The 13,288-nt window shown below is 44.7% G+C and overlaps 1 protein-coding gene across 1 annotated transcript in view; it reads right to left on the minus strand.

Annotated features, from left to right (window-relative positions):
- The window catches only part of LOC147685287 (alpha-N-acetylgalactosaminidase-like), a 163,481-nt gene that overhangs the window by 27,231 nt on the left and 122,962 nt on the right, over window positions 1–13,288 (minus strand). The window contains exon 5 of the mRNA XM_086941200.1: window positions 7,230–7,324. Within this exon, the coding sequence (XP_086797326.1) occupies window positions 7,230–7,324 (95 nt within the window). The remainder of the gene's footprint in view (window positions 1–7,229; window positions 7,325–13,288) is intronic.

Raw genomic sequence — 13,288 nt, forward strand, 5'->3', positions numbered from 1 at the left:
GTCATAGCTATGTACTATCATACAAACAGGATTTTTTTTTATTATTCCTACATTTGAGGAAATGTAATAACAAATCTAAGTATTCTCCATAAAAATTAACATGCTGCTTCTTACACGGTGGCCATATGCTTGCAATAAAAAAATATATATTTTTAAATGATACTTTTAATAGAACAGTAAGCGCTTCCTAGCAGACACTTCTACTTAGAAAAGGTACAGATAACTCTTTTTAGTTTTAGCACACATAAGAGGATAATATGGTTCTTATTGGTGCAAACTAAAAGGTCCTATTGACGGTTTACTACTCCAATTTGAAGGTATAGATGAAACAAACGAGGATGACAACAAAAATGTAAAAAAAATAAAATTAAATGAAAAGGTTACAGAATGTAATGATAAAAGCATTGGCAAAATACAGGAGTGACTGGCAAGCTGTGGCTCAGCGCAGGAGATCCAAACGCTGAAGTGGGCGTATACATACCCCCATGCTGTACACTGTGGTGGGTGAAAACTAAATGAATAAAATCAGTAATGGGAAAAACACATGAGAATCCAGTATAAATTGGCAATATTGAAATTGTTGCTGTCCAAAAGGTGTATAAAAAAACTGATGGATGGAATGCTGGAGTTAATCTCAACGACTGATAATCACTTGATACAGCATCCCTGTCCATCACTATTTGGCACACCATGCCACCTCAGTCTTGACCCTGCGTCAAAAGCAAAATGTTCCTTTCTCTAGCCTACAAGTTTTAATCAGGTTGAACACAAAAGAACAAGAAAAATTTAAAGATGTGAGAAAAAGAGATGACGCAAAGGATCTAAAATGGCTAATTCAGTAGCATCTAAATTGGATGAAAGGCTACGAGTATCATAGTGACGATCCAACTCAACACCTTCCGAGAATGTGGAAAAATGTAAAATAAAAGACTTTAACATAAATAAGGGTAAATGATCCCAGAGTGGATGCCAAAGGTTGTGTTCTCGGTCACTGAACCAAAGTCGATTTAGAAAGATGCATACAAAAAACGATACCGAATGGAGAGATTAAAGCATTGGCAAAGCAAAGTAGTGGCTAGCAAGCTCAGCACAAGAGAGCCAAATGCTGAAGTGGCCTTATCGATTGCCCCGTGCTGTGCTGGGTGGAAACTAAATGTGAATGGCAGTTAACCAGACAAATGGAGGAAAATGACCCGAATACTCTTGGGGGGGGGGGGGGGGGGGGGGAGTGAGCATGTGTGTGTGTGTATACTTACATACATATGTTTGTTTACATGCTTATAGATATATTTATCTTACATTAAAAACACATTCTATCATTTTTTTTTCTTGTGAAATTACTAGCCTTGGGCCTAAATCTGAAACAAGTCCATGACTTCAGAGTCAGGTAATAAAAGGGGCTGCAAGTTGTTCTCTTAAAAATTATGATAGTGAACCAACTCGACATACTGATGTTTCTTATTTATAGTTATTTATTGATCTTAGAACTTTTAAAATGTCTTTTAAAGTATTTTAATTCTATTTCTACCCAGAATAATGTAAGGAGCACGAAGTGATGGTTATTTCTTCATGTAAGATAATTCTGAAATATGTATGATACGTGGGGCAAGATGGCATCTGACTAGCGGCACTCGAGAACGCTCCCGATGCCTAAAGTTTAAACAATGCGTGTAATGGTGTATTAAGGCTACATACCCCCATGGCAGCAGCCCTCAGGGACGGCGATTTCTTGTCTGCAGCCGAGGGGTTGATTTTCGGACTCCTGGCGACGGCAGCAGCAGTGCTTGCGGAACTGCGAGAGCGGCGAGCCGGGCAGACCTTGGGCGGAGCCAGCGTAGTCAGCGGAGCCGGCGGAATCACTCGCTACGCCGGCAGTGACTGCAAAGACGGAGCAACAGCTGGAGCCAGGGAAGCGGGCGGAGCGGCGAAAAATCGTCACGGAGACGGCTTGCGGAGTGCACTCTCCGGCGGAGATTACAGAGACGGAGCAAGAGGCAGTCACGGACGACATACATTGGAGAATAGCCCGAGCAGCTCGAGACCCCCCCAGCAGCTTGGAAATCTTCGGGATGGCTCCGAAAACTACGCGAGGAGGAAAAGGGAAAGCTCCTGATGTGGAGCAAGTGTCTTCCAAGCAGTCTGTGCCCCAGAAGGACCCCGGGAAAAAAGTAAGGATATCAAAGACACCCCAGGTGACAGTGGGGGTGCGACAAGCGATGCTGGGGCATGGAGCAACACCAGGGGGAAGAAGGTTGGGGCGCTGTATCCAGGGTCTATGGCAAGCACTACTAGCACGGCTAATGTTGCTAATCCTGGTGGGAACACAGGGGGCACCACAACTATTACGGGTTATTTCTCCCCTGTTGGCCACAACATTACAGTTAATGTAGCTAATGCAGCTAATGCAGCCGAGAAAACCGCATTGGCCTTGGAGAAGAAAAGAGAAAAAAATGCGGCTACACGTAAGGGCAAGGCAAATATACAGGAAAGCCCACAGATGGTATCTGAGGCACAGGATGCTAATCCTGAGATACAATTGGGGGAGATCATGGAGGCCCAGGAACACGACAAAGGAAGCAGCGAGCTAGATCCAGTAGACCCAGCAGATCCGCCACAATGTCAAGGGAACCCCCCCCAGGAGTCGGAGTAGTGGGGTCCGAAGTAGTTAATCTGTTGGGCGCAACAGGCACAGAGACACTGGTAACTGAAATGCTGGTTCAGGAGATTACTGCAAGCAGCGGCCCAAGTGGTGCTGAGGACAATCTAGATGTAGCTGATAATTTTTTCTCAGTCACCAATGGGTCTGAAGATACCCCATCCGGGAGTGAGGGGGAGAACTTGACAGATGTCAGCCTTGGTCTCAGAAAAAGTAGTGCATACATACATATGAATGCATCCCTGTATTTGAGGCACACCTCTGGGTTCATCAAGGATTGACTCCCAATAAAGTTCATTGAGTTTTTCACAAAGTCTATGTTTAATCTTCAAAAGTTTTTAGCATTTCATTTGGACGATTTGCATCATTATTCATCATGTGTGCAAATTGTATTACTCCAATGCATTTCGGGCGTGTGCCCTTTATCAAGGAGATCTAAAGAAAGATATAGCAATTACTAAAAAATTCGAGTATTCGGTGAAGTTTAAATGTGCGTGTCATTCAGTGAAAAATCCAGTGTGGGGAGTTAATAAAAACGAAAGGCATGCTAAGTGTCTTGCATAACATACGGTGTGGTGTTCAAGGTGGTGCTACCACGACTGTGAATTAATAGGGCAGCTAAGTGCTCGATAAAAAGGAACAGGCGTACTTAAACGAGGTCCAACGATTTAAGGGATAATGAGGGGCTAGGGGGTGCTCGAACAAGGTTAAACGGATTTTCACTGAATGACACGAATACTCAATTTTTTTGTAATTGCTATATCTCTTTCTGTAGAGCTCCTTGATAAAGGGCACACGCCCGAAATGCATTGGAGTAATACAATTTGCACACATGATGAATAATGATGCAAATCGTCCAAATGAAATTCTATTACTCGGCACCACACAAAACCTTAGCTAGATTACACTATTTTCTGATATCACCTGCGCTGATATCTATTTCTAAAGTTAGAAAATTACTAGGGGTGATGTCAGACCATAGCCCTCTGGTATTAGATATCTCTATTCCAAATTATCAAAAAAATAAAATCTAACTGGACTTTTGTGAGAGCCCTGCTACATGATCCTAAGTATGTTACCCAGATGGACAGCTGGCTAAAAGAATATCTAAAGATAAAAAAAGGGTCTGCCTCACCCATAATAGTCTGGGAATCTATGAAGGCTGGCATAAGGGGGGAAACCATCAGCTTCTCGGTAAAGCAAAATAAGTTAGAGAAGGAGGAAATAGAGGGCAAGTTAAGAACAGTTGCTGTCATTGAAGAGGAATTAACTGAAGCAATTAGGGCCAAACACGATGTAGCAGGGATATTACAAAATCTGGCTATAGCTAAGGCAGTTGTAGGCGAGTCACTTGCAGTCAAAGCAGCAGGAAAATATCTGGTGTGGAAGCAGGGCCAATATGAGTTTAGTGAGCAGATATATTAGCTATTAGAACCCGACAGGCGGCTACTAAAGGGGAAATCTCACAGGTTAATTTAGCGGCAGGGTCTTCAGCTACAACACCAAGGGGTATCTGCTCAATATTTCAGGATTTCTATCAGAATCTATACGATCCCGACAGCAGTGCTGATAGCGGTGAAATAGGGAGCTATCTAGAGAGTGCGCAAGTAGAGAAGCTGACAATGGAGGATAAAGCGGGGCTGGAAACTAACTTTATGCTAGAAGAGATACAGGCTGCAATCAAAGACTTGCCTGCTGGGAAAGCTGTGGGCCCCGATCTTATACAGCTGGAATTTTATAAAAAATGTCTTCCCAGTCTAGAAGAGGATATTTACCAGCTCATGGTGTCTACGCAAGGAGGAGCGGCACCTCCTGAGTCTTGGGGGGAGGCCACTATGGTGGTATTCCTGAAAAAGAATAAACCCCCAACTGATCCTGGGTCTTATAGACCTATAAGCTTGATGAATAGTGATACGAAGATCTATTCCAAGATACTGGCCAATCGGCTACGCTCTGTTATAGGCAAGATCATTTCCCCCCGACAGCATGGGTTTATCCCTGGCAGGGGGACTGCAGACCATATTAGAAGGGTGTGTACACTGTTTGATGGGACGGCAGCCTCACAAGACCATATGGCTCTAATATTGTTAGACGCTGAAAAAGCATTTGATAGGGTCTCGTGGGGTTTCCTTTGGGCTGCATTAGGGAAGGCAAATATAGGTAATGTCTGTATCGGGGCTCTGAGTGCCTTATATAAGAAACCGACGATAAGACTAAGGATTATGGGAGAGCAGAGCGGGACAATAAATATCGGACAGGGAACTAGGCAAGGGTGCCCCTGCTCCCCGTTGCTTTTTGCCTTTTATATAGACGCCTCATAAGAAAGATAGAGTTGTACGAAAACATCTCGCCAATTGTTTTGAATGGACTTGAAACAAAAATCTTAGGGTATGCCGACGACCTAGCCATAACATCTACGGACCCGGCAGCGGCACTATTGGAAATAGAAAGGGAAGCAAATTTGTATGGGGCGCTCTCGGGTTATAAATTAAACCAGAGTAAAACCCAAACTGTAATTAATAAAAAGGTAACGATGGTGGATCAAAGAATAACAGACTCAGCAGTCTACCTAGGGATAACAATAACATCAGATCTCTCAAATGTAGTGGAAATGAATTTGGGGCCGGTGATCAAAAAAGCTAAAGGGGATCTAGATAGATTAAACAACCTGCATCTAGCAACAATTGGCAGATGTAACTTAATAAAAATGATATTTTTGCCTAAAATATTATATTTGTTTCGCACTATCCCGTTAAAATTCAACAACTGGTTCAGTGAAATAGAGGGAGTCACAAACCGTTTTATATGGGCCAAAGGTAGAACACGGCGAGCATTAAAATTGCTGTCACTACCAAGGGAACGAGGCGGTCTTGCGGCACCCGACTTCAAGGCTTATTATTGGGCGACTGTCTTGCAATTTATCAGAGGGTTAGTGGGCGGGAGTATGGAGAACTGGTGGAGAGCGGGTGAGAGTGTCCCTGATATATACGCGTTATTAATCAAGGACTCCAATAAGTGGCTCCTCACGTTCAATGAAGGTAGTTACTACAAAAAAGTTACGTTCAAGACCCTTGGGGCGGCAAGATCAATTTGGTCAACTTTCAGGAAGAAAATTAAAATGGGGAGGATGAACTATTATACGCCCTTATTCAAGAATCAGCTGCTACCAGCGATATTCCATGATCAAGTAATGAAGAGGTGGGATACGCTGGGGGTAAAAACTATTGGGGACCTTATGGATATGACTGGTCTCATGACATTTGATCAAGTACAGCAGCTATATAACTTAGATCGGAGAGATTTTTTCAAATATTTACAAATAAGATCAGCATTGGTAAAAAAGCAGGGAGGGGACATTAACTATAAGAGAGAGGAAATCATGGAATTTCTAAGGGATAAGAAGGGTTGTTCGATATCCCAGGTATATGGGGAATTGAGCCAGTATAAGGAGGATGACTGTGGAAGGGTTGTTGAAAAATGGAATACAAAGTTAAGCCTACCTGGTAATGAGGTTGAAAAATCGTTCAAGCTTTTCAACTCAGTGTTAAGAGTAGCCAGCTTACAAGTCCAGCAATATAAGACCATGTATGAGCTCTATTACACACCACACAGAATCGCTCAGTGGGGTGCAACAACGGGGGTAGTCTGTCCTAGATGTCAAGCCACGCAGGCGGATACCATACACATGTTCGCTGCATGTCCAGCCCTGGACTCATTTAAAAGCTCATTAGAGAAATTTTTCGATAGAACATTAGGGATTAAAATTAGTATAACTAACAAAGTTATGGTTCTAGGGGTAACCAGGGACGACGCAGAAATACCTCATTATGAGCTTATATACCTAGCAGTGACTTTAAGGCGGCTATGCATCGCACACTGTGGAAAGATCCAAATCCGCCAACATTCCAACAAAGGCGATCACGGTTATTAGCGGTATATGTACTAGAGAAAACGTTGTATGAAAAAAAGGGCTGAAAGACAAAGCAATTGGGGAAACGGATATGGGCCCCTATAGCAGATTTGGAAACATAGGCTTGAAAATGGATAAAGGAGTACACCTTCTTCTGTTTTTTTTTTCTTTTTTCCTCTATTGTTTGGGGGTAATTGGACAGCCTTGCCGGCGATCAATGAATGTTATCTAATTATGTTGAGATTTATTATATATTTTCCTCTTTTTTTTGCAAGATTGTGTTGTATAAGTTGTTTGAAGTAATGGCATAATGAAATGTATCGCTTGATGATGATGAATAAAAAAAAAATTAACGATACGTGACATTTTCATATGTAATGATCATGTTTTGGATCAAATAAAATGACTACTACTTCCAGCCTTACAACTTTGAGTGAGTCTGTTGCGCTCATATTTCTCTTATATCACGTTGCAATAGGGTTGGTGTCTTTAGTTCAATCTTCGTGCAAGAGGGTTCTCCCATGGGTGTGCATGCAAGGCAGGAAGAGTGGCAACAGCCTTTGAGAAGGCATTAATGATTTTCATGCAAGTGCAGAGATTGGACAGTGCTAGGACATGGCGATCATAACTTAAAAACAATGTATTTTCAAGCAGACGCTGTACCTCTGGCGGGAGTCCGCCTTCATACGCTGGCCAGCTGCAAGAGTACAGAATGGGTCTCCCTGTAGCATTCAAAGCACTACTCATCTTTGGATAACCTAGGAAAAAGGAGAAATTGCGTAAAACAATGTCAAAATATAATGATGTATAACGGGCAGCACATACCCAGGTAAGCAAATCACACATTCCACTGATAAGCAATACAAATACAATATGGGAAGGTTTATGCAGCGCATAAAGAGATTCATGTAATTCTTTAACACTTTTCTCCGTCTATAGTGGATAAGACCGCAAAGCAAAAATTGTGCTTCTGCCGCGATGCATGTATGTGAAGCAAAACAAGTTATGACCAATTCCACAATCTACGTTGAAAGAGCTGGAGAGATTATTAGTGTGGTCAAGGAAGGGAAGCGAGGTGGGTCTTAATATGCTGAAAATAGAAAAAGAGGTCAAATGGGCCTACCTGATCTTGAATTATGCTACGCTGCGGCGCAGTTGCAGCATGTTGTTACATGGTACAAGCTTATAGATAATTAGAAAATAGGTTGCTAAGCAGGTGTGGAATAACTGCAGGTACTCATCATGAGGGATGCCATATAGTATGGCGGACAATATCACTATGGGAGACAGAGGTCAACAAAGTGCCTGGACACCCTCCTTTGTCAAAGAAAGTGAAAATTTGGTGGCTACAGCTGCGGAAATAAATGACCAATGACATTTTAATAGCATAATGTATTGAAGGGGTATATAGTCCCCTGTGGGCCTTGTACCCGCGATATTCATCTCTTATGGGGAGGCACAGGAGGCACTTGCAGTGCGCCTCAAACAGCTCCTTCAAGATGTGAGGCTGACCTGGACAACCAGAAACATCTGGACTGGCTTCCCCAGAACTCAGGACTGGTTTCCCCAGCACCAATGCTACATCGGAAACCCTGGAGGCACTACTGATAATGGGAGTTACGAGCTGGCATAACCTCTCTACAAGGCCCTGAAAAAAGATTTCAAGAAGGTCCTGAGAAAGCATGCAACAAATATGGAAGGGTGATTTACAGACATTTGTTACAGCTAGCGGTTGGGACAGATTATGTGCCTCAGTGAAAGATTTCTGGTAATGCTATATTTAAAATTAGGAATTTCAACTTTTTACACCCAACCTACATGGACCCCACGAAAGCACACTGAATTTATTCTGATATGCAGTACATATAGGGCGCTGGAAGTCACATTTATTCATACGACTGGACATGAGAAACCGACAAACTACAGGAGGCAAACAACAATGAAAATAATTTGCAAAGGTGTTGCCGACCAGAATCGACCGACCGCTCCCATATCTGGGCACTCGCACCAATGCGGCTTTATGCCGGGCAAGAGCACTCGTGATTGCCTTCGAAGGGGTGCAACAAGGCCACTCTAGAGCACCTCACCTGGGAGAGCTTCCTCTGCTCCGGATTGATTTTCAAAAGGCCTTTGACACGGTCTCCTGGTCCTTTCGAGGCGGTGCTTCAGAGTGCAGGTTTCAGCTCGGTCTTCTGTAAGCTAGTGAAAGTACTGTATACTTTGCTTTCTGCACTGGTCCTGGTCAACTGGATCCTCTCCTGCTGGTGTTCCTTGGAGTAGGCTGACCGACTGGAGGGGATTCGCATTAATTCAAAGTACAGGCAAAGTGTTGGCATTGAGGATTATAGAAAATGCAGGTTAGGATTCCCTATTCCCCTGGATTACCTCTGGACAGCATGAGGGCACTACCCCATCGGTGTAACTGGCGGGACCTGGATATCTGGGTTGAGGCTGGTCGTTGCTCTCCTTTAAGGAATTCCACGGGGAGTTTGACCTCGGATATTTGTTGCGGCACAGAGTACTCACAGCAGCAATATGTAAACATTGGCGTACGAGAACTACTGAACCCCCTTCGCATCTGAGCTGCTATTATATGGCTCTCTCTGCAGGCACCATAAAGGCAGTGTCTTGCCTGTACAGAGCACTACATGCAGAACAGCATTTCCCGCTGGAGAAATTATGCTCTCAGTGGGAAGCAGATTTAGACACCCCGATTACGGCAAAGGAGTGGGACAACATATTAGTCAGGGTACCCAAGGTTTCCAGAAATGCACGCTTCAAGCTCACTAATTATTATGTCTTACAGAGATCCTACCTGACCCCAAAGTGCATCAGCTGATACTTTAGGTAGCTGATGCGGCCGGTCCTCGCTGCGGGGAAGAGAAGGCACACATACTCCATATGTTTTGGACCTGCCCAGGGATTGCATGAGTTTTGGGAAGGCATCTTACATGCAGTGGAGGAGGCCGCGAGGAAGGGAGAGTGGTGGGGGGGAAGAGGGGAAGAGCGGGGGGAGAGGGGAAGAGGGGGAGGGAGAGGGAAAGGTCCCAGATACCCCAGCCCACTGCTTAATATGATGGTTCTACCACACATCCAAGACTAAAGTCACAGGCAAATTTCAAGACCTAGCGTTTGTCCTTGCTAAACGCGAGATACTGAGGAACTGGAATTCACTGGGTGGGGGTTCCAGATTTCATACATGGAGGAGGGAACTGAAGAAGAGGGCATGATGCTAGGGGCTAGAATTGCTGAGAGAAGCTAGGAGTGGAATAGGGAACATAGAGGTGGCCCAAGCCTGGGAGGCCGCGGTGGAAGACTTGTCCAATCCCGATCGGGACACGCTTGGGAGATCACCTGTGAAGTCCCCATGAGTGTCCCCTGGAGAGTGCACTCCCTTACTTACTAGGCCTGTCATGTACACCTTTAAAAGACCAAAGTGACAATAGATTTATATACGACTGCCCCCAATCCTACCTGGGTATAATGGAGGAATGCAGCTTACACCACAAATTAAGCCCTTACCTATAATACAGGACTCCTGAGGAAGAGGTGGGGGGGCAGTTTCTAGAGTGATGTTAAGATTGTATCATTGCAATGCCTTGATTCTATACATATGCAGTATGACAACTATAGAGCAGACCTGGCTATGACAATTGTAATGATGCAGGGCAGGATGTATAAAACCAATAAAACGGTTTACAAAAAAAAACTGGATCCTCTTCACCAAACCAGATTTGTAGCGGCATATGTCATGGCTGCCCCTTGTACCCACTGTTCTTTGCTTTTGCCATAGATTCTTTGGCCCACCGGATACAAAGCGCTAGTCCTGAGCAGGCACGGGGGCGGGGGTATAGAAAACTGCATTGCCTTATATGCAAATGATATTCTGCTTTTCCTCAGCAACCCTCAGACAACTGGCCTCAGTGCCTCAAGATTCTTTGATTATATGCTGAGGCGTTGGGCCTTTGGGTGAATGCTAGCAAGTCTGTTCTGGTGTCGGTTATTGCTGGTGCCCCGATATTCCGACTAAACAAAATTATTTTTTTTCTCCTGGGGTCCACATTTCCTGCTTTCTGGACCTGGCCTTATCTCTCAATTGTTGTCCTCTTCAATTGATACTGGACCAAGATTTACGTAAGTGGAGCTGTCTCCCACTTTACCCTATCGGACATATTCCCTTATTTAAAATGACCCGGTGCGTGGTTCCACTCCGCCACTTCAAAATGTACTTCTTTCATTTGGGCGGGTGGGTGCCATTGGTTGGCCTTTGCATCAGCCCAGAAATTGCCATTTGATAGAGGCCTTGGTGTCATTGAGTTCTATGCCTACCAACTCGCCACTGATCTGGTCCCAGAGAAAGAGTGGTTCATTGGGGGATGGGATGCCCCTTCCTATCGGCTTGAACTACATCTTCTGGGTTATGACGGTCTATTGGATCTCCATTTTTGGCACACCATTGTCCACAGTGGTTCAGTCCTGCAGATATGACACCCCTGTGGTGGGGCACCTGGTTACACCAGGTGGCCGGCCTTGTGAGGTTCTCTCAATGGGACCGCATTGGCATTACCTACTTGGGTGACAATCAAAAGGTAGGGGCTCCTGATGTCCTTTCAAGAACTGCAAGAACAATATAGTGTATTATGTGTGCAGTTCTTCAATTACTTACAGGTGCGTCATGCCCTTTTAACTCATATACCAGCAGACATCGAGATCCCTGAATACAGCCCTTTGAAGCAAAGCTTCTGACAGGCCTCCTGGACAGGTGAGCTATTTCTACGATTAATCAGTCCTTGATAATCAATGCCCGAGATCTCTTCTTGCATCTCTGCCATAAATGGGAGGGCTGGGTGGGAGAATTGGAGGATGAGGATTGAAGAGATGCTTGTCTCGCCCCATGGGAATTAGCTATTTCTTCTAGATTATGGATGATCCAAATCAACTACCTTCATGCCACCTACTTGACTGTGCCAATTGCAGCGATGGGCAGGAGAGAGCAAATTGGTCGTACATGTTCCCAAGCCCCATGTGCCAATTTTTGTTTTCATATGGCATGGTCCTGTCCGCGCGTGACGTCTTTCTGGAAAGGAGTGGCATGAGAGATAGCGGAGGGCATGGGTCACAATATTGAGTTGGGCCCCAGGAAGCATTGTTGGAGGGGACTGGCGAATCCCGTGCTGAGAAGATATTTATTGGGGTGGTGTCCCTGGTGGCCAAGAGAGATTGCTCGCTGCTGGAGGAACGCGGAGGCCCCCTCCCAGGAAGTGTGGCAGAAGGGTGTTGATTAGTGTGCGTGCCAAGAATGACCCATCTACGAGTCCTGTGGTTACCCTTTAAAACACAAGAAGATATGGGGAGGGTGGTGTACCAAATATGGACTGCTTCTGTACAGATATAGTTTGGTTGGGAGTCCGCTGGTGCTCAGCGATCACATCCAGTGGAATGATATATACGTTTGTATTTTTATTTTACTTGTACATAGATGAAGCTGTGTATTACTAAATTCAATAAAAGGTGGTTATTAACCCCTTCGATGCTCATGACGAGCTCAGCTCGTTATGAGGCACAGTGGAGCTGTGCTGATGACGAGCTGAGCTCGTCATGAACAAGGGGCTTTTAAATATTCAGCACTGGAGGAAAATTGCTCTAGCAGCCAAGGTGTTAAAAAAAACTACAAATCAAATATGATATGCCCAGACCAAAACACATGAGAACCCTGTATTAATTTGTACTATTGGCATTGTTGCTGGTCAAAATGTGTATAGTGATGGGTGGAATGTTTGAGTCAGTCTCAACCACTGTTTATTACTCAGGCCGCATTCCAGTCAATCATTATTTTGCACACCACCCCACCTAAGTTTGGACCCAGCCATATGCAAATCAGTCTTTTTTTAAAAAACATTTTTATTTGCATTTTATTATAACCCTACAATGCAATCATGTCATCATCTGCTCGCACTACCTTGTCTCCCACCCTCTACCCTCCCCACCATACATCTCTGATAAATTCCATGTCTGTCCGACCCAAAGTCCAAAGTGCTGTGGTGCGATAGTCTCTTACTTCTGGCCTCGAAGGCCTCCAGAGGGAACAGTCAGATGCTCCTATCACTCTACTTTGCATGCATCCCTCATAACCCCCCATTCAGCCCGTGGTATGTTCTCCATTTGCCCCAGACCTTACGAAATTTCTTCGGGCAACCCCTTGCTTTGTAAGAGACCCTTTCGGCGGCCATAGGTCCAACCCTCTTCTCCATTCTTCAAAATCCTGGTGCACCCCAGTACTTTGCTATGTCCCTTTTTGCCATCACCAGTGCCAACACCAGAAAGATCAGTTGGGGGCCCGCTAAGTCTACGTCATTCGTCATGCCCAGTAGGGCCAGCCTGGGCTCAGGCCGGAGAGAGGTCTCCAGCACCTCGCTCAGTTCTTCAAACACTTTACCCCAGTAGTCCTGTATCGAACAGCACGTCCATATGATGTGATAGAAGTCCCCTCCCATGTCCCTACATCTAAGGCATCTTGTGTCGTCCGTTCTACCCATTTTATGTAGCCTCACTCTGTCAGAATATGTTCTGTGAATGACGTTAAATTGAATAAGTCGCAGCCTAGACTTAATGGCCACCTCCCTGGGGTGCATTAACACCATGTCCCAGTCAATATCTTCCATGTCTCCCACCTCATTCTCCCATGTCCTTCTAAGTGTGCCCAGGTCATCTAGCATGTTATT

This window comes from Lissotriton vulgaris, chromosome 10 (assembly GCF_964263255.1).
Source record: "Lissotriton vulgaris chromosome 10, aLisVul1.2, whole genome shotgun sequence".
In the NCBI taxonomy this organism is placed as follows: Eukaryota; Metazoa; Chordata; class Amphibia; order Caudata; family Salamandridae; genus Lissotriton; species Lissotriton vulgaris.